This window comes from Maylandia zebra, linkage group LG20 (assembly GCF_041146795.1).
Source record: "Maylandia zebra isolate NMK-2024a linkage group LG20, Mzebra_GT3a, whole genome shotgun sequence".
Classification (NCBI taxonomy): Eukaryota; Metazoa; Chordata; class Actinopteri; order Cichliformes; family Cichlidae; genus Maylandia; species Maylandia zebra.
In genome coordinates, this window is record NC_135186.1 from 3,516,312 (window position 1) to 3,544,208 (window position 27,897).

Below are 27,897 nucleotides of genomic sequence, written 5' to 3' on the forward strand. Positions count from 1 at the left end.
GTTCAGGTTTCTGCTACTGTTCGCTACGAGGATCAACAACGCCACGTTAAGTGCACATCTGCTGCTCCTTACCTCTCTGCGATGCTGCGGTGGGCGCGGGACACGGACGTCTCGATGTCGATGGGGTGATAACGCAGCCCCCTCAACTCCAGCGTTTCATCCAGGGATCCCACCACAAACAAGGCATCATGGCGATCTGTGGCGGGGACAAAACTATTTGATTATTTACAGTTCCAACAATATAAAGTGTCTTGTTTTAAAGATCTGGCTACAACTGTGCAACCTGTAGATTAGGGTCCAATGTTGTGATGCATTTGTGATGAGAACTTTCAGTACAACCAAGCATTTACATTTTAAAGGGTTCAACACCAATTGCTTCTCCAAGTCATTGTTACATTATTACAATGTCACCAAATATCAAATGTCCTCTCACCTCCACTTGCATCCAGCAGCTCTGTTCTCTTGATGAAACCCAAGTAACTGGTCCTGGCCCACAGAGTTTGGGGCTCCCCAAAGCTGAGCCTGGTGTTGAAGTGGTCTGCCTGCAGGCTCTCCTCCCCATAAATGGTGTAGTAGCCACTGGCATTGTGTGGGCTGTTCACCCAAATCTGCACAAAAAAAAAAAAAAAAGACTTTCTGAATTACTTTGGCTGCTAAATTTTGACAAGAAGAGAGAAATTTGACTAAAAATCAACATAAAATAAATCTTTTCACTGTCGCCCTCTTTTACTCCGTGCCAGTGAAATCGGACGGTTTGTGGCACATGTTTGCGCACTCACCTCACCAAGATGCGAGTCCCCCAGTGGGCCTCTGGTCTCTGGGTTGACTATGATGACTCTCACTCCTGGTAGGATCTTCGAGAAGGAAATGAGAGGAGAATTTCACTTTAAGACTCCTTTAACCAACTCTTTTAGTGCTCTGGTTCTGTGGCCACAGTGAGCATCACATAAGTGAGTTTTACCAGTCAGTGATCAATACTTACAGTGCCCGACTCCATGAGTGGAAGACTCTGTGGCGCTCCTCTTTCCACTAGCCTCACCCTGAGGGACACAGAAAAGACAAGCCTGTCAGTCTTTCTGTTGTTGTCCACCAGCTGCACCACGTGACTAATGTGGTTGCCTTTGTGCTGCTTTATGAGAGTCTTCAGCCTTACCTGTCGTGACGCAGGGACTTCATGTCAACATAGACAGTGGAGGGGTCTGGTCCAGCAGTGCCCTAGTGACACGGGGGGGTAATACATTAAAAATAAAGTTTTTTAGCTTACAGAACATGAATAAGTTATTATCATAAGTTATTAACATTCAGTACATCTCCTTGTGCAGCTCAGATGACATGGTTTTTTATTTTTGTTGAGCAGAACCAAAAAAAAAAAGCCTGATTTGGGTCAAAATGTCCTCATAAGACTGCATATTTGCGAAACCAACCTGAAGGCAGATGGCTAGGTTGACCCTCGAGCCAAAGGCGGTGCTGACGGCGCGAGATGAAAGGCCGAGGTCTTTGAAGAGCTTGGAGAAGGACTGCGTGAGAGCGAGGCGAGGACGCTCCTCTGCTATCACCACACAGCTCCGCACGCACGACAGGTTCAGACCGCGCGCCTGCAGACACGAGCGGCTAAAGGTCACTCACTTTTAACAGGTGTAGACGGTAGCTTGACGCAAACATGGACTCTGCATTACTGAACATTTTCATCCAAAGCAGAAGGAAAACCGAATGAGGACAGATAAAGGATAAAATGAAGATGAGCACAGACAGAGACAGATAGTGATTTTAAAACAGATATGATACATGTAAGGCCCATAACGCTGTAAACATACAATCTACTTAATTAGCATGCTAGCTCGCTGGCAGGTGATCTGTCTGAATGAATAGGTGAATCATTTTTTAAGCCTGAGACAGGTGTTTATTACTCTGCTTCACAGCAGTAATATTTTCTGTCATAAAGTAATTTATCACTGTGTTGTTTGTCAGAGTAACAACAGAAATGGCAGCACGGTAATCTGAGAGGAGGAACCACATCTGGGAGATTATGTGAGTGTGTTTGTGACCTTCAGCATCTCCGTCTGGGTGCCCAGGCCTTTGGTGCAGAGCTCCATGACAGAATACGAGCAAAAGGTGTCTCTGATCTTGTACTGACTGAGCGTGCTCAGCCACACAGGCAGCGAGCTCTCCAGCTCCAGGGGAGGGATAAGGATGGACTGGTGACCTGAGTAAACACTGGAAACGAGAGAAAACTGTCAGCAACAGCAAAGCTGTGTGTTACAAGAATAATGGCATTCTGTCTTTATGTTTGTGTTGGAATTACCTGGAGAGGCACCACAGGACGAAGCCCAGGCCACAGTATGGGTCCAGGCAGATGGCTACTTGGCGTGAGGAGTAGAGCTCACACTGCAGTTTAATGGAGCGGCACAGAGTGCTGACCGCAGCGTGAGACATCTGAAGAAGCAGAGAAACTTTTAAGAAATCCACCAGACTCACTCCATTAAACTTCACCTCATTAGTATGATTTTAATACCTCAATATGTATCAATAAAGACGTAGTTTGATGACCATTAGAACAGGTAGCATGTTAGAGTTAAAAATGTGTATTCTTCTTTCAGCTGCTCGTTCTAGGGGTCACCACAGCAGAACATCTTTCTCCATCTCACCCTATTCTCTAGCATCCTCCCCTCTCATATGCAGGGGCTTGCAAAAGTATTCGTCCCCCTTGAACTTTTCCACATTTTGTCACATTACAGCCACAAACATGAATCAATTTTATTGGAATTCCAGGTGAAAGACCAACACAAAGTGGTGCACACCTGAGAAGTGGAACGAAAATCATAAATGATTCCAAACAGTTTTTACAAATAAATAGCTGCAAAGTGGGGTGTGCGTAATTATTCAGTGTCATCTCCACCCACTCTACCCTGCCTGCACTCTCATCTTCACCGCTCTTTCTTGCTTTGCATGGTTTACCCTCAGGTATTTAAACTCATATACCTTCAATATCTCCACTCCTCTGTTGTATATAAAATCTGATCTAAATTAACCATTTCTTACATGTCTTTTAACCTCATAAAATCAACAGGCTCGTACTAAAGATTTGGCAAATCGCACAAGTTTTTCTTTTCATTTCTACGATACAGTGAAAAACAATCATAAGAAATTTCAACAACTTTTATTGGCAAATAAATCAGATTTATGCAAACAGTGTTTAGAGGTCCTTCTTCTAATAAGTTCTGCTGTTCTCTGTGGCAAGTTGGACATCAGCTTCTGGGCCAATTCCCGCTTTAGCAATGCTCAAAGCTGACTGCAGTTTTGTGGGCTTCTGCCTGACCACACTAAAAGCTTCCTCAAAGAATAACTTCTTCCTCCACCAAAGGAGCACTTTAATGCTTTGTGCATTTTCCAGCATGATGGATGTCTCCAGCACCACGTCTCAAGGCAAAAGTGATAACTTAGTGGCTCTGAGATCATCAAATTAACATTTCAGAGCCACAGCCAGGAAATTCCCCAGATGTTCATGCGATCAAGAATCTATGGTCAGCCCTAAAAAAGTGCGTGAATAAGCAGAAGCCCACAAACAACCTCAATACCAATGAGGCAGGAGTGAATCAGCTTAGGAGACGGACAGTCAGCATCCCAAAATGTCAGCACACTGTAAATACTGACTGTAGGCATAAATTTGATTTATTAACCAATAAAAAAATTTGAATGTCATTTTAACTGCACAAATGTCCTTCACTATATCATAAAAACAAACAAAGTAGACAATTTGTGCAACTACCAAATATTTTTGGCCATGTCTGTGTAAATATGAAAATATTTAATCTCTGTGTCATAATTCTGTTGTCAATACACTGAACTAGACCAGCTGGGTGAAGGTCAAACATCCAAGAGAAGACACAGAAGCAGAAAATTAAACATTTTCTGGCTAGAGAAATTCATATAAAAAAAAAAAAAAATGAAATCACAGTCATTTCTGTTTGTTTGTTATTATTATTTTTGGAGTATGTACAGGATTTGTGGGAGTAATCTACCTTGACTCCAGTCAGCATGCCTGTGGTGGACACACTGAAGTCCAGATAGGCTAGCATCTCAGCTGTAGGAGGTTTGTAGATGTGTGGAGGCCGCTTTCTTGGAAGATCATCTGTAATGCGAGCGAAGTGAATTTATGTTATGTCTTTATTGGACAAAATAAATCAAATACTTCTTGCTAATACATCTTGCTCTTAATGCTACAGTCTGATAATAGTCTGGTTGAAAGGGAAGGTGATATCATTTCACGTGTAATTTTATCCTTTCAATGCACATATTAAAAATCCATACTTTTACTTTTAACTCACTGCAACACTCTTATCTTCAGAAATGAGAGCTTAAAATAACTGAAACGTACTGTACATGTCTGAAGTTAGTCAAAGCACAAACAGTGTCTATTTCAAGCCAAACCTGCTAGCATCTAAATACGTGCACAAACGCAGCGACACCCAGCTGCTGCACGTTACTCTAAAGGCTTTCCTAATTCAGTCACCTGTATCAATGATCGTGGGCCACGTTTTGACATTGACGCTGGCAGCCGCCTCCCTGGACCTGAGGATCCTCATGAGAGGCTGTGTGGTGAGGATGCAGGCTGCTTTGCTCACCTGTGGCACACAACACAGAGCACAGACGCGGTCGTTTAGAGCCACAGATTAATGTGAAGCATTCAGTTATTGATATTTCATTGATCTCCAAAGTAAAGCCCAATTTCATTTGCTTTGCCTCAGGGAAATCAGTTATAGTGGCCAACAGAAGTATTCATTTCATTAGTGAAGGGCACTTCCGTTGATGTGATAGTTTATTAAAGTGGCGGCTAAAAAAGCTTCATATTTGTTTTAAGGTCAGCGATGCATATTTCAGTACATGAAAGTGATCCAGTATGGACAGTGCAATGTCATAACTGTGCTTTTGTCTCCGTTGCTGTTTGTCTGTCTATTCAAACAGCTCGATTTTCAGGGAAATTGGGAACAAGGAACCCTAGCTGTGATTGTGGATCACTTAAAAACAAAAACAAAGAAAAATGATGTATTTGCATTAGAGAAGACTCACAGAACTGTGTTCTCATTGTGAACTACTAGTTTTGGATAAATCATTACAAAATTAAGTGAAAAAAAAATTAAACTGAAAATGAAAAATGAGCGTAGAATAAGTACAAAAACAGTTTAAATACTACTCAATGTACTCAAATAATTCCACATACATTACTCCATTATACTGTGGAAATACTCGAGTAAAAAAAAAAAAAAAAAAAGTTGTGGTGAAGTGCACTCACGTCAATGATCATGCGGACAGTGGGGAGAGTAGCAGCCAGATTCTGTGGGTGGGGCGGCCTCACAGTCACAGGGATGACCCCCGCGTAGAGACAGCCATAGAAGGCGGCTATCAGGTCGATACCTGCAGGAGGAGGAGACGGGAACCTGGTTGAACTACGACGCCGTTAAAATACTACATTAAACAACAGCACTTTTACATATTATTTGATATGAAAAACTAGGAAGAGTTGAAACGTATAATAACGGCGTGCATACCCGGGGGATAAAGCAGCACCACGTTGTCTCCTGTGTTGAGACCTCCTCTCTCCATCAGGGTAGCTGTGATTTTCTCTGCTCTCTTGTGTAGCTGAGCACAAGTTGCTGTGCACACTGCTACCCCCTAGAGCAAAAACAGTGCTGGTACAGATGATCTCATACAACAAAATGGATCACCATTTACAGAGTGGCACCATTTCCGAGGTAAAAGAAAGGTAATGGTGCACGCCACGTATGCGCACGTTTCTTATGTTTACTGTATGCTCATGTTTAGCCTACCTTAGCATTGAGCAGCACGTATAAAACATGGTCAGGGTCCATTTGGGCTCTCCACTGCAGAGCTTCAGACAAGAACTGGTGCTGAAAAGGCAAAGAAAGGAATCGCTCATTACATACGCATCACAGATGGATGATTAAACACACAAACAATGTTTTAATGCACAGATATAATTACACAAAGCGGCACTGTTGGCAAATAATAACTTATTTGAAAGTGATTAAAGAGAAAAATATTTTAAAGCCTGTCTTCAAAATAACAAATAAATATATAATCAGTCCTCTCTGTGACAGATTTGTTCATTTTAAACAGAAAACACTTTAAAGTACGTCAAGGACACAGTGTGACGCAACAGGAGCACAGAGGTGTCCAGAGTATTTGGGTTTTTTAAGTTGTGAAAGGTCATGCTGGGACCATCTGCACCAGGAAGGAGGCAAACTGGAGCCACAAGCTCACAATCTGTGGGCCTTTAAAACAAAGGGGTCATGACAACTTTGATTAAAAACAAAAAGTTTCTGCTAGTCCCTCAGAATGCTGTTTCTTAAATAAAGGCACTTCACAAGATTTACGCAGTTACATAAATGAGTATTAATAGAACTATTAATATATTAATGTCATTAGCATCTCAATCTGTGGTGTCAAAAAGCCGAGGAAGCAGTGCACCAGACACACAAGGACAGGACCTGAAAGTAAAGAATCCCTTTACAAGACAGAAGCCAGGTGACCACTAGGAAGCACGTAAAAAACAAACATTAAAAAAAACAAGTAAAGATAACACCAGCTAGACGTACAGGGATATTCAGCAGTATCGCACCGTCAGACACTGGAAAAGTAATCGTTTGTGCGTCGTGCTCTGGTCAACAATGAGTGAGGAGTCACATCATGCAGACCAGCTGCCCTGGCAACTCATAAAGCCATGCTGCACGTGGGAGCGTCACAGTGAACACAGGAAGCAGAGGTGCACGTCAAAATACTTCTAATATTCTAATTCGTACTAATGCGCAGGATATACGTATAGTGCATCACAGTATATTATTAGAACATCTTCTGCAGTTATATATGCTAAGTGACAGATTATAATTGCTTAAGCCTTGCACTTGCACATTTTGTAAAAGATAAGAAACTTCTTCTCACTCAGAGGAGATCAATGTCTTAATTCATTGCTGACTTTTTGGTCTGGCAAAGCTGCAGCAGGCTGCTGGCCAACTCCAGGCTTAAAATAAGATGGCGACGTGGGACTATTAAATAAGCCCCGGATGAATGTAGGATGTGACCTCATTTGTAATGTGCTGCTGTATATTAGTTTTAATGTGTGGACCTCTGCTGGACAAGGAAGCTAGCCTGCACGGTCATCTCGCCGGGCTAAGCTGTACCTGGTGGCCGTCAGGTTATCACAGCTGACTGACAGAAGCAGCATGAGCAAAGAGGCGGGTGGGAGGGATGCAGGGGGGAGGGGAGGCCAGACTAGAGCCTTACCATCATGGTGGGCCACATACAGAGCTAAAGCCCAACCCAAGCAAAGTAAAGGCAGAACAACAACAGAGATTTAGGATAAGGCATCAGCAGTCATACTGCCTGACAGACGCAGGCTCATCTCATTAAACCTGCATTCATGGCATGTTTACACATCAGTTTACCTTACCAGCTTAATTTGAACAGGTTTGTATGACATTAAAATGATTAAAGAATTTGATAATTTTCCAGTTACTACATTAAATAAGCATTTTTTTTTTATCCAAAATCCAAACAAGTTCAAGCTTATAATAATGTCAATACAGCAATCTGAACAAAACACTTGCTCATTAATCTTCTGCCATCTATAAAGCAACCATTGCAGTTTTGCTATAGCGTGCAAATCTTTTATTAATGGTCTCACTGTGCAGGTGTTGTACACATCATAGACACTGACTCCTTTAGATATTAAGGCAATTCAAATTCCTACAAACTAAACTGGTGAAAAACTGTGCTGCACTCTGCTAAATCCACTACTAGACCTCATATATATGAAATCAGTGGAGTTTGGTCTGTGTGGCAGTACCTTTCGAATGAGATCCTGGTCCTCCACCACGCCCAGCTCTCTCCCTATAGCCTGGGCGATCCGTTTCCCTGCCACCAAGTTGCCAACCAGCATAGAAGCTGGACCAACGTCCACTGAGGAAATCAGAAACAATCAAGAGTCGGTTACACAACGACAAACTTTCAACTGCCAGCTGATGGCACATCCTCATTATTTCTAGCTCCCTCTTCATGCTACAGCTTTATATTGTATACAAGCATGATTCCATAATGTCTAAGACAACCCACCTGGCTGTTTCTGCCGGGGCTTGGGCAGGTTTGTAACACAGGTGTGTGGGCACATGAGGATATTACAGGGGTGAAGGTTTCCCTCCAAAAAGTTCTGCTTGGTTTCACAGATGTGGATGCCTCCCAGAGGCGTCTTTGGGAGGGTGTTGGCTGGGACGAGCGCGAGACAGTACAGGCCAACCTGGTGGATACTGTCAATGGCCTAAAGATGGAACATGCATCAAGTACACGTTAATACAGAATAACATAATATTAATCAAGATGATATGAGCAGATGTGTGATTCACCTGCAGCACTCGACTCATCCACTGGAAGCTGTCTTCTTCACTGGCATCGGGCCTCTGCTCTGCCACAATCACTATCCTCTCATCATAAAACACCGTCACAGAAAACACTGCGATCCTGCACAGATGCCAACAGAGAAGTGAGTGCAAACACACAGCTAGACAAAGAAACCAGCAGAAGCTGCAGGATGCTGAAGGGATTTTTACTAATTACCAATTAAATATCACTAAATTATCCCTGCTCACATGTGTGCGTCGCTAGAACATTCTTACTCAGTGTGCATTATGAAGTAATGTAATGCATGAACACACACGCTGGGAGCACAGTGAAACCTCACTGTGGTTCACAGCGGCCTGTCAGTGTCTCACCTCCCCCTGTAAACTGTTTTGACCGGCTCCACTGCTAGCGCCGTGGCCACCAGGTCGTCTGCATTGTGCCGTCGCCCGCTCACCATCAGGAGCCCCTCAATCTTTCCCACAACAAATACCAGACTCCCCTGTGGAGCAGACATATTTAACTCAGCACAGACATCCCAATTGCAGAGTACTGGAACTACTGTAATTGTGCATGAGCAACCTACCGGTCCCACGAATCCAAGCAGGCCAGTTCGAGTGAAGGGAATTTCTCCAACGGGCGCTCCGGCTTGATTTACTGGAATCACCTAGAAATTAGCACAGATGAGAGAGACAAGTGTCATAAACACAGCACAGATTGCATTTCAAGGGTAAATATACTGCATACCCCAAAATACTGCAGTTGTAGTAGTACAACATAGTATAAGCCAAAAGAAACACTTAGTGGGTTCTATTAATAAAAATAATGGGACAATATTTAAACCATGAAGTCTATAAAGCATTTTATTAGTAAATAAGGAAATAGAAATAAAGCAATTATTCAGTGACGTCTGTGGCTCCATCTAGTGGGTAATTTAAAACTAGTACTCCTTTTCCATGAGTCCATATTTTAAATACACAAGGTCAAACAAGAAGGGACGGAGCTCATTATAGCAGAGAGGGGACGTACGGAGACTGATGTAAACTTCATATCATGTCTCATTCCACTAATTCAAAAGCCACAGCATGTTGTACCTTTTTAAGCCATCGACATTTACCATTTTAAAAGTAAATGTTGGTACAAAGCTGTAATTTGTGTGACAACATTAAACCTGTGACAGACCTCAAATGTGTTTTTGGTGACACCCGGTAGGCCGTAGTACATGGTGCCTCCAGCACGTGAGTTGATCACGATCTCTCCTATCTCGTCCGTCTTGCACAGCTGAGGAGATCCCTCTGGCTTCACAATGCACATCAGAGCTGAAACAAACAAAAACAGGTCAAAACATTAGAATTATGTAGACTTGAGCTTCTGTATTCTAAAAGAAAGGCCATACAGTCAGAATGTACAGTAAAGATGTGACAGCTGCTGCACTTCTGCACTGCCAATTACACCTAACAGTTGTGGCTAACCTCCAGGCATAATGTGACCCACATCCTGTACAGTCAGAGCAGAGTTCTTGTCTTCTGTGTTCACCCGGATCACTCCGTGGCTCAGCCCGCCCATGGACAGGATGGCCCTGGCTGGCAGCGGAGCACCTCGCGCACCTGGCCTGTACAAGGTAAAAAAATGTACATGCTTTTAACTTTTTATTCTGAAAAGTGTATTTTTCCATTTTCATGACCCATACTATTTGCGAGTAATTGCTGCATCCCTATGAATATTTACAGATTTCATGCATTTTCAATAAAGGACGTCTCGGTTAAATTTAACTGTATAAATTTTGTTCTCACAGAGATGAACAAATTTATCCCTGTATGTGTGAAAAGCACATGTCTCTCTGTTTATCTCTTTGCTCGTGTGGTTCACGTTGTACCTGCGGATGGCCACAGTCAGGGCCTCGGGAGAGGTGGCACACGGACAGATGACCTCAGGCTTCAGACCATGAGACTGGAACACATTCAGGAAAGCATCACACGAGGACACAGACCCTGAAGGTAAACAAAGGGTGAAAACATTAACAAAAGTAGGTAAAAGCAGCTTAAACCCACAGCACAACATTTTAAAATGGCCATGTATAGTGACTGTTTATTACATTAGTTACTCACATGGGTTGGCTCCATCAGCTACTATAAGCATGCGTATTGAAGACAAGTTGATGTCTTTCTGTTCTTTATGGGCCATCATGGCCCAATGGAGGTCACGGCACTTCACCAAGGCCACACGTGCTATGAGAGGGTAAGAAAAAGCCCTTAAGCATCATTTCTCTACTGTTTTCTTATTAAAACTTTTTTTCTAACATTATTATTATCCTAGCAGTCTGTAAAATACTCTGTCTTATTAATATTGTTTGCTTATTAACTAAGCAAACATAGTAAAATTATAAGAATATGGAGTATAAAAGAAAGAACATTTGGCTCAACCTTTGTGAATGTGAACCCTTTGCACCCAGGACATGGGACAGGCCTTCATGACAGCATATGGCACAGTAATGGTGTGAATTCTGTTCATGACACTCTGCAGGGAAGGAAAAAATATATAAAAACCAACAGTGTCAATAACATACTGTACCACACACCAAATAAAGGGCATCTAGTCAGCAGCAGAAACATCCAGTCTCACCGTTAAGACGCCATGCCACAAGCCCATATCTTTCTTACAGTCCAACACATTGACCAGTGTCTCCCCTAAGATAGAAAACACATGAGCAAATGAGTGCGTTCACCAGCTTCAAGTCCACAAAGTTACATGCAGTGTTTTATAGTCTCTGACCTTCACAGTAGTTACAGGCTTGTGTCAAAGCTTGACAGTGAGTCAGCATGGCGATCTTGGACACAGCGACTCCCATCACTGTTCCCTCCTTACTCGCTTTGTACTTCAGCGAGAAACAAACACACAGACAAACACACAGATGTCAACAACGTGTCAAAATTAATATCAGAGTCAAATAATAGTGTGCGAGTTACAGAAGATACATAATTGAATATATAACAGTTTACTAAAGATAAACTGAATCTAAATTAGAATGCAGAAATTAGAAATGCATTGAACTGCCTACCTCTATGTAGGCAGTGTCTGTGTTGGCAGTGGGAATGTGAGGCTGCCAGTCTTTGGATGGTTTGGTCAGGTACTTAGTGTCGGTCACTACCCATTTCATCCTTGGCCAACCTGCAACACGCAGACACAAAGAGCATGGAGCACACAAAAACTATTACAGCTGTCATTAGGAAAAAAGCTGCACTAATTACACTAATTTTGCAATAAAATGAAAGCATCCAGAGATGATTCCTGATGAGCCAGCAGCATTAGCAGAGGCAGTTTAGTCTTGCTGACCTTTGAACTGGATGATCTCTCCATTTTGTGTCTTGGGCAGCCCTTTGAGACACACCTCACTGGTCAACGCCAAACTCACACCACAGCTGCCCAACAGGAAGCCAATCTGCTGGCTCCCTGCATCCTATGAAAAGAGGCTTAGGTCAGGAAACTTCAACTCACAAGGACAGGCAAGCAGACAAAACTGTGACAACTAAAAGAAATAATAATAATAATAATAATAATAATAATAATATACTGGTGAGGCTCTCATTATCATAAACCATGCATTTGGTCCTAAACATGTGGAGCATTTTTCAGAAATCCCACAGAAGAACTGCTATGAAAACAGGTATATTTACCTGTCGGGACAGCGGCACCTCAATAGGCACAGGGATGACTTCAGCTAACAGACAGCCATAAAAGGCCACCCAGAACATGCCAGGATCACTGTTTGGATACACCAACGCCACCTAAGAAGCAGAGGAAATGATTTTCCTCGTCGTGCTACTTTACAATTTACTTAGGAAGAAATGACTGACAAACTCTTACTCGATCTCCAGGTTGAAGGACAGGCTCAGTCTTTGTGCCCAGTTTATTCAGAAGGGTATAGGCCAGTTTCAGACTGCGACTCCACAGTTTACCTATACAGGTTAAAAAAGAAAAGAAAAAAAAGAAAAGAAAAATGTCATCTTGTTTTCCACAGGCCAGATTTCTTGCTGTTAAATTGCTGTGTATTATTGTTGCATAACTGTTCCATGATCGCTTAACTTCCCAACCCACTATGGGTCCACACTGGAGGCAATGTAATGTGGGAGTTGTTCTACTCGGGCCAACAAATATTTCTTCCTTTGATCCAGCTCATATGCAAAAAATATACCTGACATTTATAGAGTGGACACAACAATACAGACACCCATATTTGTGCTCAAAATCGACTTTAATATTCCTACGAGGCAACGTGTCGCTCACCATATGTGAGTGTGTAGAGTGGTTTGCCAGTGATGTCCAGGGCAGTGAGGGCAGGGCTCTTGGCCTGAGTGGCCCCCCAGCGGGCAAGGGCAGCCTGCAGGGCAGGAGGCCAGTTACTGACCACCCCAAGGGGCTCCCCCTTCACTGGGATGATTTGACGTCCCTCAGGCTTCGGGGTGTTGGGGTCCGGTTGGGGAACTAGGCATGAGAATCGGCAAGCAAGAAACTGTGAGTACTGGGTGTAACGCTGTAACACTGTGGTGTCACAACACTCTGGGTGACTTCCTAAAGAAGTGAAAACCCTTTTCAAAACAACCAAGAGGATTTCTGTGCTGCAGTACACACAACGGTGAAAATCAAGCATGACATATTGTGTTATGTGCCACACCTTCTACGATTTCCTCAGAGTCATCGAGGAAGAATTCGCTGAGCGGCGGTCTTTTGGGTCGTTTGAGTGTGTTCAACAGCTGCTGGATCTTAGTGGACACCCTGCTGCTGACAGGCACGCCTGGACAAACACCGAGAGCAGCCGCCGTCACCAACATATGCAAACAAACAATGACACGCAGACACCCACACATGCAAGTTTATTCAAACATGAATCTCTACTTTAACACACGCTCTCTCGCTCACACAGGCAGTAACCTACGCACTAGCACAGTCAGGAACAGAATCAGCAGCAGGAAAAATTTGAAAGGGAAATTTGCACACAAGGAGACACAGAGTGGACAATTCTTTCAGGAAAATACTATAAAGGAAGATTTCTACTTCTACACCTACAGCATGAGACAAACGTAAAGAGAGGTAGATATCAGGATGGAAAGCAAGCTACTTGGGGCCTCTTCGGCATCCCTCCCCTTCCCCAGGTTCGATGTATATTACCTTTTCTTTTTCCTTTTTTAAATCAAAGTCAAGACAGGGACAGGATTAATGGACCCAAAAGAAAGAACACAAAATATCGGTCGTTAGCAGCATTCACCACACAGTGACATGAGGATGATGTTGAAGGTGATCGAGGATGAACATGGGTAGATTGTATGTTGATTGGAACACATTCAATCACTTTTCTCACTGCAATGCTTTGAACCACACAGTCAATGCAAAACAGTAAAACATCGTCCGATGTCATGATTAGAATACCAAAATGACTGAACTGCTTGAAATGAGGAAAGAACCAAAAGACAGTCACCCAGATTCCAAATATTTCAGAAAATGAAGAATACTTTAGAGGTTTTTCTCCCCACATAAAACTTTATACATATTTGTACCACAGCCAGACGTTAACAGACATTCTGGCTTAAGTGAGTGTACCGTCAGCAGTATCCAGCATGCTGGAGCGGCTCTGTCCACGGCTCATGCCCCTGACTGCTGGGGGAAGATCCACCCTGGACCCTCTGTCTTGAGAAGCAGAGGACGTCACATCTGGGGGGACACTGTTTTCTGTTAGGGCGGAGAAAAATAGCATCATCAATGGCAGTGACACCATCACTGAGATTTATGGATCAACGCTGGGAGTTCTCCACCAGGACAGTTTACCAATGCGTGTGTGGGCTAGCACGTCAGCTAACAAGGAAGCAGCAGGCTGAGGCTGGGGCTGGGGCTGACTCTTGGGCTCTCCATGGGAGAGGGTGGAGGAAGCAGATGAGGATGTGGAAGAGCTTTGGACGGAGCGGTTGATCCAGTAGTCGGGGCTCTGCAGGGTCTGAGCTAGTGCTGCACTGAGTGCTGCCTTTCTGCGCAGTGAGCCTTCATCCTCTGATGCAGAAGATGTGTCTAAGAGTAAGAGAAAACGTGAAAGAAATTATAATTCAATAACTTTTAATGTTTTGGTGAGGGTATTTTTTAGGAGCTACAATCACCAGCAACCATCTGATCTCAGAGTGGGTGGAACCAAGCTTACCTGGAGGTGTGCAGGTATCTATGGGAGACTGGACAAAGGCTGAGCGCCTCTTGGTTGGCATGGGAAGAGCCATTTTCTCCTCTTTATGTTTGGCCAGTGCTGCCTGGACAGCTTCTGTATGGATGTCTACATAAATATAGAATAGAGAATAACCCGAGTGAGAAAAACAACAAGGACAGAACCTGTGAACTTCAGGTTAGTGATCATGATCAATTCTCTGGACAATGGAAAAATCCAACTAACTCAGTGATTATATCCAAGGAGAATTATAGATTTACAGAGGTTGATAAGGTCTCTTGGAGAAATTTCTGTCACCCTCAGATGATAAGGATGTTTAGGAACAACCCAGGAACCACCGAGGCTCGCGCCTGCCATGAAGTGGAAATTGCTGGAGCACCAGGTTATGCCATTAGCGCGCCAACGTTAAACCCCGTTGAAAGTTTGTGAGGATATAGCTCCCAAATAAATGAAATTCTATAATTGTTTTAACAATTAAAGTTAAAACAATGACTTGAATTGTTTGCATTCATTCCACTCTTGTTGTACCTTCATTCCAAATCAAAGAAACTATTTAAAGGTAAACTCCGTGATGTAAACTTTTGACCCCAACTGTACCTGTGTGCTTTTGTAGTGAATTTTGTGCTGCATACCTGATCTGTAGCGCTCGTCCCTGGCGCCTCCGCTGCGGTGTGAACGATGGTGTCTGGAGGCTGAAGAGGTGGAGGGGCCCGGGGCCTCAGGACTGGGGCTAGGGTCGGCACTGCGGCTCGGGGAAAGCTGCACATCTGGTAGAGGCAGATCCACATCTACAGAACAGAGCCCAGCATGTGAAAAGTCAATAAAAGTCTATATTTAGGGGACCATTAATAAAAGCAAAACAAACAATCTAACATGAGATCCAGGAAATTCAGACAAACAGAGCACACGTTGCTTTACATAATGCTATTACAGCAACGTGTAGGCATAAATATTATATGACCTTCTCTGAAGCTCTCCAAATTTAGCCTCATACAGAGCCTGTGAACAGTGAAATAAGGACATGTACTTGACTGATGCAAGTTATACTGCTAACAGAGTACATGAAACTGGGTTACATTTATATTTTTAGTCAACTGTCTTTTCGTCCCGGAGGGAACTGGGTAACTGAGTCCCTGAGGAGATGATGGTTTTGAGGGATAACAGGACGAGTGAAGGAGCACACGGTCACCCCTGGAGATTCAAAGCTTTCTGGTGTATGCTCTGACATTCAAAGCAAGCTGCCAGCAAAAGTCAAACGAAAGCAAAAATCACTAAAAACAACGGGACTGAAATCTAGATTTATATACGATCTTTGCGTGTAATCACAAATGTTTTGGCAGCACAAGTCAAAACAAAGGTTAAACTAGAGGAAAGGGAAGTGTAGTGGTGCTCTCTTTTTTTTCTTTTTTCTTTTTTTTAAATAGCTTAAAGTGACACATCGAGAACGATGTTTTTTTCATGCCGCTGCTAGCATGGTGCAATACTTTCCGAAGGAAACACCACACCCTTGCTTGAGGAAACTGACAGACAAATCAGTTTGTCTGTCACATAGTAACACAGAGAAGCTTTAGTACTTCCCCACAGCTGTAAACTGAAACCAGTTTCAGAATGTATCACATTTACTGGGTACGCACTAAATACAGCAGAAAGTCTGACAGGAACTATGGGTTTGTGCATCCGTGGCTTACCTGTGGTGATGCAGTTATTAAAGATATTTGTGCATCACTGGTTACCTTATGTGCAATTCTCATTTTGGCCACTAGAGTGCCACAGAAAGCCAGAAATTATGTTGCTAACTTGGACAAAGACAATCAACACTCACACTGAGAAGTCAGTCAAGTTTCTTCTCAAAGAAATGAAAAAAGGAAAAAAGTACAATACGACATAAAGAATCCATTTTTTGCCTCCGTTGTTCTTTTCACATGTGAAAGAATAATCAGCTCAAATGTAAATTTGAGGAATCTTCTTATGCAATCTAGCCTCGTTTTGCTTTTCAGCCTGAACAACAATAACAATGCTGACAGGGGAGGCGGAAAAAAAAAAAAAACACAAATGGAGAAAAAGAAGAAGGAAGGCTTTAATGCAACATGAAAAAATTCCAAGATCAGAAGAAGAACTGGTCTTACTTGGCAAATGGGAGATGTAGGAGGCCAGCAGCTTGGCTCTCTTCTTCTCATAGCCCTTCTGCGTGATGTCACCTAGGAGAGAGGACAGCAACACCAAACTGTTAGGTTAGTCATAATTACCACACAAACTCCAGACAACTACGTACACACAGACACACACATGTACAGCCTCTGCTTTCACTAATACATTTTCAGAGGGTTGAGTCATAATAATAATAATAATCCACTTTAAACCAAATCCACTGAACTCCACATGCTGACAGCTAAGTCCATTTACAACAAGGCGAAGAGATAACGCCATTGTTTGGCCTTACATTAGCCCCAGTGAATAAACATGCCTGCTGGCTATAAAACCCAAGTATGATTCCACTGAGCCGCACGTAACCAGGCAGAGAACAGTGCCAAAACATTGGGAATAGTTGGGATGGTAAGCAGAGCAAAAAAGGAAGCCATGTGAGCCAGTTTCACATGGGACTCGGTCATTTATCTGTCCCGACCTTTTCCCACTGTAGACCCAGCACCACCCCTTCCTCATTCGGCCTCGGCCTGGCAGGATTCCCAGTGATACTAGAGTGTGTTAGAGAGCCGCACAGGCCTGACAAAGTCCATTAAACTGGGACCCCAAAACACACAGTCTGCTCACTGCAAACATGCATGAAAGACACACCCTTACATACACACACTCCCCTTGAAAACACAAACAATCCTAATGCTACAATCTCCCACACGCTCTCTGTTAGTCGCCTTCTTTTGTGTGCAGCGATAACACCGCATGCTATGTCAAGTGCCAATCGCCAAACGGCTGCTTAACCTCAATCTCCTGACACCTCCTCCACACTGACCAGTGACAATGAGGGGGACCTACAGAGAGCATACCGGGGGGGGGGGGGGGGGGGGGGGGCTGAGAGTCACTAGCAGCAACAGGGAATGCAGACCAGTGTGTGCATTAAGCAACAATGAAAGAAAATAAGGAGAGAAACGGTGAGCCAAGGTTCAGCAGGGAGACCGGAGGGAGGTGTGCTGGATAAGCCGGGGCTGGGTGGGGAGTTTCGTGTGTGACTGAGATAGAGTGTGTTTTTTCTTAAAGTTTTCTCACACTCTGGTCACTATCCAGTGGAGTGTAGGATTTGCTTGTATAAACAAGAGAATCAGAAAGGAAGTCCCCTCTATGATTGTGTGTGTGCCTGCCAGAATGAGTTAAATATGAGACTTCTTTTTTTTAATCCTTCCGATACAATTTGTAGGTTTCACAACACTCATATTAAGAGAAGCAGAGTAAAAGTGAATAACCTTCGTAGAGAAAAAGCCAACAAAACAAAGTTGAACAGTTTTAGAGTGAAAGGCAGTGTGTGACTGAGTGCCGAGTGCTTTGTCTTTCCCTCTGTGCAGGGGAGCAAAAAGAAAAAAATGGGGATGGCAAGCATTCAGCTTGGAGTTCATGCCTGGGTTCACACACTAGGCTGAAATTCAGACACAGCAGCTTGTTGCAGTCTTTGTTTCTCCATCTCTCTAGCATGCTACAGACTTGTTTATACACAGGAAAACACTCATAGGCAGACATGCAAGCGAGACAATCAGCAGCAACTTGATTGTAGTGGACTGGAGCAGTTATTGTTGTCGGAGACAAGGTTACGCCAAGCCCAGTCCTGGTGCCCAATTGGTGCCGGGAGGGAAGAAGGGGAAGAGATGGAAAGATGGACGGAGCGCCGTCGGTCATTAACGCAGACAGAAGAGAGTCTGTGCTGGTGTCGGGCAAGTACAACAGACACGGATTGGCACAGGCACACCAGCTATGTGGCTGGCAGTGGGAAGAAAGACACTGAAAGGCTCTGGGTTTAAAGACTGACTGTGACAGCTGGTTCAAAACAGAGAAAAAGCTGTATGTGTTAAGTGCAAGAATGTGGTGTTTTTGAGTGTGAGCATGAACAAAAACAGTACAGTAACTGTGTGTAATCTGAGGTCAGGGGACAGGATATGAGCATTACCCCACCCTGTGTGTGTGCTGCCAAAATCGTCTCACTGTGTCTGTCTAGAGAAAGAGGAATGTGCTGATTGGAAAACACCATACTAACAGAGAGGGCCAACTGGCCAAGAGAGAATGCTCATAGTTCCAAAAATGTCCCTGAGGTGCAGGAAGCTAATGTATCTGTGCATGTGTATGTGTGTATACACAGCTGGGGCAGGTTAAAGGGCGCTTCAGCACACAAGAGAATGAATGCTGACAGGGCCTGAGGTGTACTGGCACTACAGGCCTTCCCTGTGAGATGTGTGTCAGTATGTCAAACCAGGAATGCGTACTTCGTCCAAGGATCGGCTGAACCTGCCCAGCATGCTGTGATAGAGGCACAGTATCACCAATGAATGCATCTTTAAGAGCATATTAAAAATGTGTGACAAATCTCACATCTATAAGCAATTATCAGTCCTTCTCCTTGGCAGCCAGACCTTCTAACTGACTGTTTTTTTGTGTTAATCGTGCTGTTTGTGACATTTTCAGAGCTCATTCAAGACCAGATGACAGTGACCCTGTGAGGCTTCTTTTAAAATATCCGATGTTGACCTCATACTTCAAGACAAGTCATACAGTGGACTGATCTCCTAATAGCTGGCAGCGCAGGGTCACAGAGGGGATAAACACACTCACATGAACGGCATTCCCAGCCACACTGATAACTGCGGAGGGCTACAACTTTTTCTGACACAGTAGGGGATTACGGAGCACTTCAGATTTAATCTGCACTGGCATTCTCCACTATGATCTGGCACATTAGAGCCATTTGAGGTTTTGGAGATTAACTGTTTATGTGTGCACTGTGCATCACTCCACGCGTACACATCTTGATCTTGTTGTCAGGGTGTTTTCCTGGAGGCTCCGATTGGGTCTTAGACAGGTAGCAACACACAAAGGAAATTTTCTTTCTAGTTATTTCTGATCATTTGTGAATAAAACCTCAAACTGTTACAACGATGATTACTTTCCTGTGGGTTCTCTGCTAAAGCCTCCCTGGGAGGAGGCCACAGGAGAACACCCTGGTTGTGATTTCGACTTATATGTGGCGTGACATACGCTCGAAAAAGCAGAAAAAAAGATATTTTTATGAACCTGTGAAAGAGGATAAAGTCAATGGACGCCTACAGCACTGTGTGCCCCATAACCGTGTCAAATCAAATCCAAGAACTGAAACCATCGTGAACAGTGAATTTCTCTCTGACGACATGGCTGGGCATTAAGCATTCATGACATAACATTTGCTCCCTGTGGTTTTCCAAGCAGCTCAAATGTTGAATCATCGGACTGGCTGTAGCTGATACAGCTAAAATTTCGCTTCTTGGATTACTATTACCCATGAACGGCACCCCTTTTTGTTTTCCCAAATACAAAGGGGAAAAAAGCTGTTAAAGAGAACGCTTAATGGTCAGCACATGACCTGGACGTATACACGAGGTTGTTTTTGGTTGCGATTTGTCTCGGTTTGTGTGTTTTATTGTCTTTACCTTAATGCAGTGTGATCTTCTATGCACACCTTACTCTGTCCCTCCCAACCCACTATGTCTGTGCTGTTCCTTTACCATTCTTCATTGCTCCATTGCCAATCGGGAAGAGCTGAAATTTGTATTGGAAGCAGTTTAATTCCAGCTGCCAATACCCAGAAACAGCACTGCATTTGAGATATTTATATAAAACTAAAGCAACGAGGTCAGTGTCTTTCAATCAGTGCCACAACTGCTGCCAAGATTTCTTCTCTTTAAATGATATTCATTAGGTCATGAAAAACTGAGAGGCTCAGTGAAGCGCTTTTTAATGCCAGTGATTTCCCTCAGTCCTGGAATCACTGCACAGTTCTCCTGAATGAAAAATCCAAATCTTGGCCTTGAGCTTCAACCCTGAGATACCAGCTGATCTATGGATCTCTGTTTAACAGTTAACACCCACCCATCCATCAGCCTGATCCACACACACACACACACACACACACACACACACACTAGAGCTGAAAAGCCTCCTGGCATCCACATGCTCATGATATATGAACAAAAGGCACTGAGACAGCATTTTTCCTTAGTTTTCTTTCACTTCTCTGTAGAGGATGTTGCAACAATCTGATGTAATCTCAGCAAACATGGATTGTGTCACAGTGAATGCAAACTCCAAGGACCCTCTCCTGTTTACGCATATGTATTCAAGCCCCCTCCCCAACCGAGAGATCTCTATAATTACTTTGAGCAGATTAGCAAGTGACATGACTGTCACCCACAATTTCCGCTTGCCTGACTGTCTTTTGCACACAGAGACCTGCATGTGACAGGTTTCCTGTCAACCCATAAATGCACACAACCATGAAACTCAAACAGGATAACTGGCTGGATTACACAGAAAGCTGTAAATAAAACCCCGCTTTTACATCTTGAAAGCCATCCAGTGCTCACATTTTGGTCTCTATCCTAATCTGTAATCTGAGATTACATCTAACCTAACAGATTATATCTCTCCATCTGGACGTTTGTGTAGACGGGGGCACAAATGTCTGAAACAAGGCTCTGTACAGTGCAGGACTGTTTTCTAAGCGTGGTGCTTCTAGCCAGCGATACCAGTTTGCTCTGCATAAAAGTGTCTTTGTTTGCCTGTGGGTTACAGTTTGGTGACAAGAGTGATGCTAATCTAGAACACCGTTACTACCCTATATCACAAGAAATACATACCAGGGCAAAAAGTTGCTGTTCTATAAATCCACCACGAGGAAATGACTGTGAGATAAACAGGATAACTAGAAAAAACATGGAAAACAGCCACAGCCTGCACATTTACATATAAATACACACATAAACACAGGGGCTGAGAAAGGAGGAACTAACGTCACCCACAAGATCTTATTTATAGAGACTCTGAGCAGTGACACAAAAACAATGGGCAGACTGTGCCGAGAACATGGATAAATAGCACTTGACAGGAAATGCAAACGAATGAGTATGACACCAAGGCCATTTAATGGCACCTGGTCATTAGTTAAAGCAGATGTAAGAAGCTTATTTCCATAGAGCATGCTCTAAAAGGGAAGCAGTGTGGCAAGTACAAACGTTCCACTGCTGTGCTTTTGCATACCATGAAACTAATTTCATTTCAATACTGTTAACTGGGTTTGAAATGATTATCATTTTAATTGATCTGGTTGACTGACAGTAAACAGTGTTGTTTGATGACCGGGAAATCATTTAACTTACTCTTTTAAGAAAACTGAAAACATCCCTCGATCCAGCTTGTTAGCTGTGTGGATCTGCTGCTTTTCACTGATCACAAATGAAATATCTCTAAGTTTTGGAGCATTAAAAACAACCTGAGGCCCCTTATCATTAGATTTATGAAAGCTCAACTTGTGACACAGCTATGTATGCGTGATTATTTATCAAAGATTTCTATACTGTTTATATAAACATTCAAAATAGACATAAACATATGAAACATGCAGAACCACTGGATGTGACACTAGAGCACCAGCGTCATCTCCCACACACCAAAACAAACACACACAGACACACAGCTGGACTCTCTACCACAACAGAGGAGAGAAACTTGGATTACATTACACACAAAAGAGGGAGTGTGACTTCATTTTTCTTAAGCATTCAAGGCAATGTTACACAACTATATATTAACATGGGAAATATTTATAGGTCACTATTTATCCTTTAAAATATCTAGCTAGCTATATATCCATCCATCCATCCATAGACGGAGGGAGAAAGAAAAACTTTAAGGCAGTAAAGTTTGTTCATCTAGAAAGTCGACAAGCATCCTTGACTAAATGTGGGGGTTTCCCTCAGTTTACTAGCAGTTAAATCAGGTTTTGAGTATTAAAACCAATCAGTGATCACTCAGGAGATATTTGCTTCATGTCTGAATAGTGATTACAAAACACTAATACATAAACCTCCCGCTTCCAGCACAATGTTTTTCCACTTCAAATCCAGGCCAAAAATTCCTCTGGGACCCTGGGAGTCCACGTGGGGGTTTTGAGGCAGACAGGGAGGATGAAGTGATCTCTGGACGGCTAAAGGGAACTGCTGGCCAGATACCGTAAGTAAGGGTCTGAGTAAGTGTACTTTCTCTTGTCAAAAATCTCCATTGGATTCGGTTTGTGTTTGGTTGGATGGAAAACGCAACTCTGACAGCCCAGCCTAGTCACGATTGAGCAACAGTGCCCAAAATATGGCTAGTTACCATTTGTCACTTTAACCTTCTGAACGATTTTTATGTACATCTTTCCAATAATGAATGATGCAGAAAATAAGTGCTCAAGCTCTTTTATTAGGTATAACTTATTAAATTCTAATACAAGATCTCCCAGTGACATAAAATGGAAGCACAAAAACTTTTTAGAAAAATCCAACAATAGCACCAAAAACTCATTGGTCACCGCAGCAACTAAGTGATGCTATCATGTCAAAATCTCAGCCCTGTCTTGAATCTGTGCCACAAAGAAAAAAAGCTTTGAAGCAAAACCTCCAACCCAGTACAGTGGCCAGTGAACATAGCACGGTTATAGCATGATTATAGATACAGTTGACTCAACACTTCACTAAAACTGTTTCAGCAAAAGCTCAACATTCCTGGCAGGGGTGTTGTATTAGGTCACTTTAGTCTTATCTAGCTGTCCCTAATGAAGTGAACTTACAGATAAAAATTCGACAAAAGGTATGGGAACGACTTCTGAAAATTACACCCTAAAAAAATACAACAGCAAAGTTAATAATATATATATTATATTATTATATTGTGTAATATGTGACAAGAACAGACGATGTAACACAGTTTAGTATACAGTGCCCCCCCCCCCAAAGGATCACCACAGCGGATGGATCCACATGTTTTGATTTGGCACAGAAATCACGCCGGATGCCCTCGCTGACGCAACACTTCCAATTATCCGGGCTTAGCACTGGCACTTGGAGCACACTAGCTTGTAAGTCCCTGTGTTATAAGCTGGGTCTGTGCCTCTGCCTGATTTCCAATCTATTGTGTGTAAGGTGAATGCAATAGCCACTACAGATTAGAGCTATCAACACTATTATTTGAAAAATGTTTCATTTTATATTTTATTTATTGCCTTTCAGCCTGCTCCAGTCTGTGAAGACAGATCTAATTATGCCTCCCTTTTCATTTCTAAGGCATACTCTTATAAAAATCTCAATAAAACGAATGTGAGACATAAAAGAAGTCCAAGGGCTGTGCTTGGCCCAGATTAGTTCAAATGAACAATTTGTGCGTGGCTTTCACAGATCAACAATGTGTTAAACCCATTTTCCAATAAATAATGAAGCAATGCCCAGCAAAGAGGATGTAACGGAAGAAGTGCGTCATACTGAGAACTAGAAGTGAAACCACTGTAGTGACATGTTTAACACAGGTATGCCTCACAGGAAATTACAGAGAAGGGCAAAGAAAAAATGATAAAATAAAGATTCAGCAGCTCTTAATGTGGACACGCATCTTAGTGGAACAAATGTGGGGCAATCCCACCTTTTAAACTTAATACCTGAGAAACACATAACATGCGAAGAAACACACCCACACATATGCAAACGACCAGTTCAACCACACCCGAGTCAAGTACCGAAACATTCAGTGAAGTCAGACCTTCCTGTACAGGACAGCAACAACAAAAAGTGCTGGCACGATTAAGATAAAAACAGAAGAAACAATAACACTGGACAGTCAGCATCCTGAAACTTAATTTATCCAAAGAAATAAAACAAGTGTTTCCTTCGAGCTTTTTAAGCATTCATCTTGTGCTTGAGTTTAGAGCCCTACTTCCTCCATTACTTCTATTATTATTATTATTATATCAAGCGTTCTAGAGCCAGCTGTGAGTTTTGAGCTGGGAACTGCTGCAACAATAAAAGCTATCAGAAAACCACAATGAAACAAAAAAGACGGAACATTTGCTTTTATTCTTCTCCATAAGAAAGACGGCTTCTTCTTCACTTTAATCTTACTACTGTTAATGTACTACGCACACTAATTTGGGTCACGCCATTTCCCTCTAGATCATCACAGGCCAGCTGTATAATCTTGGCAGTGACAAACAGTTGCTGTATAGATAAATTCATATCACGTTACTTCATCAAAGTGATAAGGCTGGCAAAAAACTGAGAGGACAGATTGTGGAGTCAGAGAAACTGACGTCAGGCAAGTACAAGTGAGCTGTTTGTTAGTAAGCAGCAAAGGTTAATGCAGGTTGTCCTCACTGAGACTGTACGGCAGACTACAACTGCAATGAGCTTTCAACTAACAGGTCTATGTTTGCATAACTGAGTGAGACCAAGGCCACATCCCAGGCTGATTTCTGGTCAGATTAGCTTGCTACCCCTGCCATGAACTGTATCCCCTACAGCAACTACGCAGGTGGATGAATACTAGCTTAATCATTTATTAATAAACAGTTTTATAGGCAGACTTGTCACAAGTTAATAAAGAAGTTTTATAGCATCTGTGCTTCAATGGCTGCTTTTCATTTACAGCAGACGCTTTCAGGGTGTCATTGTTGCGGGCCGGCTTAATGAAAGATATAGACCTGTAGTTCCCTGGCTATGACAAGTTAAAATGGGTGCTGTGCCAAGCTTATACACGAATTAATTTGCACTTCCTTTGTTTAATCAGCATATAATCCAGAAACGTATGAAAACAAGTTGTGATCTTAGGTTGAGCTTTAATCATTCCAATCACAAACATTCGATACACCCTGTGGTCTGGCTGTATTTTCCCACTCTATCAAATGGCTAACTCAGAGAAACAGACCATTCACGCTCAGATTCATACCTATGGCCAATTTACAGTCACCAATTAACCTAACGTGTATGTGGGAGGAAACCAAAGTACCCAAAGAGAACCCACACAGTCACATGGACAACATGTAAACACTTTGAATCCAAGACTTTTTTGCCAACCACCACACAGCTGTCCCATTTCTTTTTCCCACATTACAGAGGATAAGTCGTGGCAATTCATGCTGTTATGTGATGCACAAATTCCAGCCATTCGTGTGCCATGACGGCTATGATGCTTTGGGTAGGGATTATAAGCTGATACCTTAAGTCGACTATGTAAGGTTTAGCAATACTCACTATACGCTCAGACAGGTCTACAAAATAAACTCCGGCTCAAGTGAGAAATGGTTGATTTCAGACGTTTTTGAGAGAACCAGCAGGAAGTTACCAAACATCCAGTCTTTACATTAGGTTGAGTCAATCGCTCTTTGGCTCCAACTTCACGTTTTATGTTTCGACTTAACCGCGAGCAAGAAAGCAAACTTTTGAAAACAAAACCCAACATACAACGAGCCTACAATAAATAACGGGCACCTAAACAGCAAATCTAAAGTAACAAGTCACGCCTGTAAGCTAGCACTACAGCATATGGTTTACTTTCAGCCTTTTTAAAAAGAAAACCTTGTGTCTGATCACACTAATTCTTTCTCACACTGACATGAATTACTTGAACAGTCTAAAGAAAGCCAGCTTTTTCTAGTGCGACAAGTCATAATGAGTCTGCCGTGAAAAGGACCGAGTCAGTGGTAGAAATTTTGATAGCACCATGAAGTGAGTGCGATCAAGTCAGCAGCTTGACTCCGCCTAAATTCAGTCCACTGTGAAGAGAATAAAAAGAGAAAAGAAGCGTATTTAGACAGAGGCATCCTGGCTAGCAAACTGCATAATAGACTAGTGTTTCAGCATTGCTGGGTAACCACAGGGTATTGAGTGGTGAAAGTGAATGTAGAGGTATCAGGTTTCACTGCAGCAGTGTCGTAGTGAAGATAAACAGGGGTCAGAAGTGTGGGACGGACCTGACCCGAGGGTCACTGAGCACATCAGCTCAAGTATCATCCGAGTCTTCTGTTCACCTACACATATAGAAATATTGCTCAGCAATATACTCTTTATGTTGCACCTACCTCTAGATGACACGTGCAGAATTTGCTCATCGACTATGCCTAATAGCTCATGGTTTAAAGGAGGACGTTAATGCAGGAGGAGTAATGTTAGGCAGGAAACAGCCTCATTAAATCAATATTATAATCTCATAAAAAGCCATGAGCGGCCTTTGAGAAACGCTTTGATTCTGGGTGCTGAGTCCGCCGTTGACACTGAAACCGCAGACCTTATTGCTTACGTTCCACTCTCTGGACAGCTCACGGTCCTGACCTCATACCACCCACCACTCGCAATCATTAAACAGGCTGTCGTCAAGATGCGAATCTATCGCCGCTCTGAAGATCATGGCTCTCAGTCTGTGGAAGGCGCTCAACAAATGGGCAACACTTGTGTAAAAGAGGCGCACACACTGTGATGAAAACAGGTTGTCTAAACGCCTGTTGAGCTCTAAAATCCACAACAACAACAAAAAAAGCAGTGACAACAACTCACTTCACAAGCAACTAAAAGTGGAAGGTCACAGAGGAAGGGCTGTGGGGCGCTGTGTGTGCGTGCAATAAACCACTCACCAAAACCAAGGGCAGGTATGGGATTAAAGTGCTGTCAGTGAAGGAAAAGAGCAGCAACTGAAACTGATGTGGTTCCGATTCCTCTAAACAGCATCTGAAACACCACCACACTCCTCAAGCTCAGCCCACAAAAACAGAATATTTTAAAGGCTTTCTGAATTATAAAACCTCACTTTATTGCTTTAAAGTCTTTAGGCTCAACATTACACTCTCTTAGAAAATATAGTCAGCGTGAAAGTGATGTGTCGCAGCAGGCAGACACTGAACAAAGTCAGTGGCCAGTGATTTTATTGGCAGATGGGCTGATCTCAGCCACCAAGGCCAAAATGACTACACTGAAAACATTAGTCTGACTTGATGGTGGTGATACTCAAAAAGCCGCCTTAATTTTGTTATATCACAGCTGAAGATTTTCAACACATGCATCAGCAGGGACGAACCAGACATGACGCTCAAACTTTAATGACACCCCCCGTCTGACAAAAACTGCTGCCTCGAGGTGTGTACGCCATCAAGTCTGCACATGACCAGAGTCTAAAAGAGACGTTTTATTGGTTATTGTGGGAATACTGTATCACCACAATCACAACAGTCATCAGTGCGTTGTCACTCTGTGGGAGTATGCAACACGTGACACAAAGACACTTTAAAACCAGGCTACCTACTG

General features: G+C 42.9%; 1 protein-coding gene across 1 annotated transcript in view; it reads right to left on the reverse strand.

Annotated features, from left to right (window-relative positions):
- Positions 1-27,897, reverse strand: part of dip2ba (disco-interacting protein 2 homolog Ba) — a 46,474-nt gene that overhangs the window by 4,263 nt on the left and 14,314 nt on the right. Inside the window, exons 2-37 of the mRNA XM_004558700.4 lie at positions 16,735-16,806; positions 15,241-15,396; positions 14,591-14,716; positions 14,227-14,463; positions 14,002-14,130; positions 13,079-13,198; positions 12,691-12,888; positions 12,271-12,362; positions 12,081-12,191; positions 11,740-11,863; positions 11,465-11,574; positions 11,179-11,281; positions 11,029-11,093; positions 10,830-10,923; positions 10,515-10,634; positions 10,283-10,397; positions 9,879-10,018; positions 9,589-9,725; positions 8,993-9,073; positions 8,781-8,908; positions 8,415-8,529; positions 8,128-8,329; positions 7,862-7,974; positions 5,826-5,906; positions 5,547-5,670; positions 5,291-5,412; positions 4,511-4,622; positions 4,020-4,129; positions 2,303-2,433; positions 2,046-2,214; positions 1,425-1,595; positions 1,154-1,215; positions 983-1,040; positions 780-854; positions 434-608; positions 73-196 (exon numbers count right to left, since the gene is read on the reverse strand). Coding sequence (XP_004558757.3) covers positions 73-196; positions 434-608; positions 780-854; positions 983-1,040; positions 1,154-1,215; positions 1,425-1,595; positions 2,046-2,214; positions 2,303-2,433; positions 4,020-4,129; positions 4,511-4,622; positions 5,291-5,412; positions 5,547-5,670; positions 5,826-5,906; positions 7,862-7,974; positions 8,128-8,329; positions 8,415-8,529; positions 8,781-8,908; positions 8,993-9,073; positions 9,589-9,725; positions 9,879-10,018; positions 10,283-10,397; positions 10,515-10,634; positions 10,830-10,923; positions 11,029-11,093; positions 11,179-11,281; positions 11,465-11,574; positions 11,740-11,863; positions 12,081-12,191; positions 12,271-12,362; positions 12,691-12,888; positions 13,079-13,198; positions 14,002-14,130; positions 14,227-14,463; positions 14,591-14,716; positions 15,241-15,396; positions 16,735-16,806 — 4,402 coding nt within the window. The remainder of the gene's footprint in view (positions 1-72; positions 197-433; positions 609-779; positions 855-982; positions 1,041-1,153; positions 1,216-1,424; positions 1,596-2,045; positions 2,215-2,302; positions 2,434-4,019; positions 4,130-4,510; positions 4,623-5,290; positions 5,413-5,546; positions 5,671-5,825; positions 5,907-7,861; positions 7,975-8,127; positions 8,330-8,414; positions 8,530-8,780; positions 8,909-8,992; positions 9,074-9,588; positions 9,726-9,878; positions 10,019-10,282; positions 10,398-10,514; positions 10,635-10,829; positions 10,924-11,028; positions 11,094-11,178; positions 11,282-11,464; positions 11,575-11,739; positions 11,864-12,080; positions 12,192-12,270; positions 12,363-12,690; positions 12,889-13,078; positions 13,199-14,001; positions 14,131-14,226; positions 14,464-14,590; positions 14,717-15,240; positions 15,397-16,734; positions 16,807-27,897) is intronic.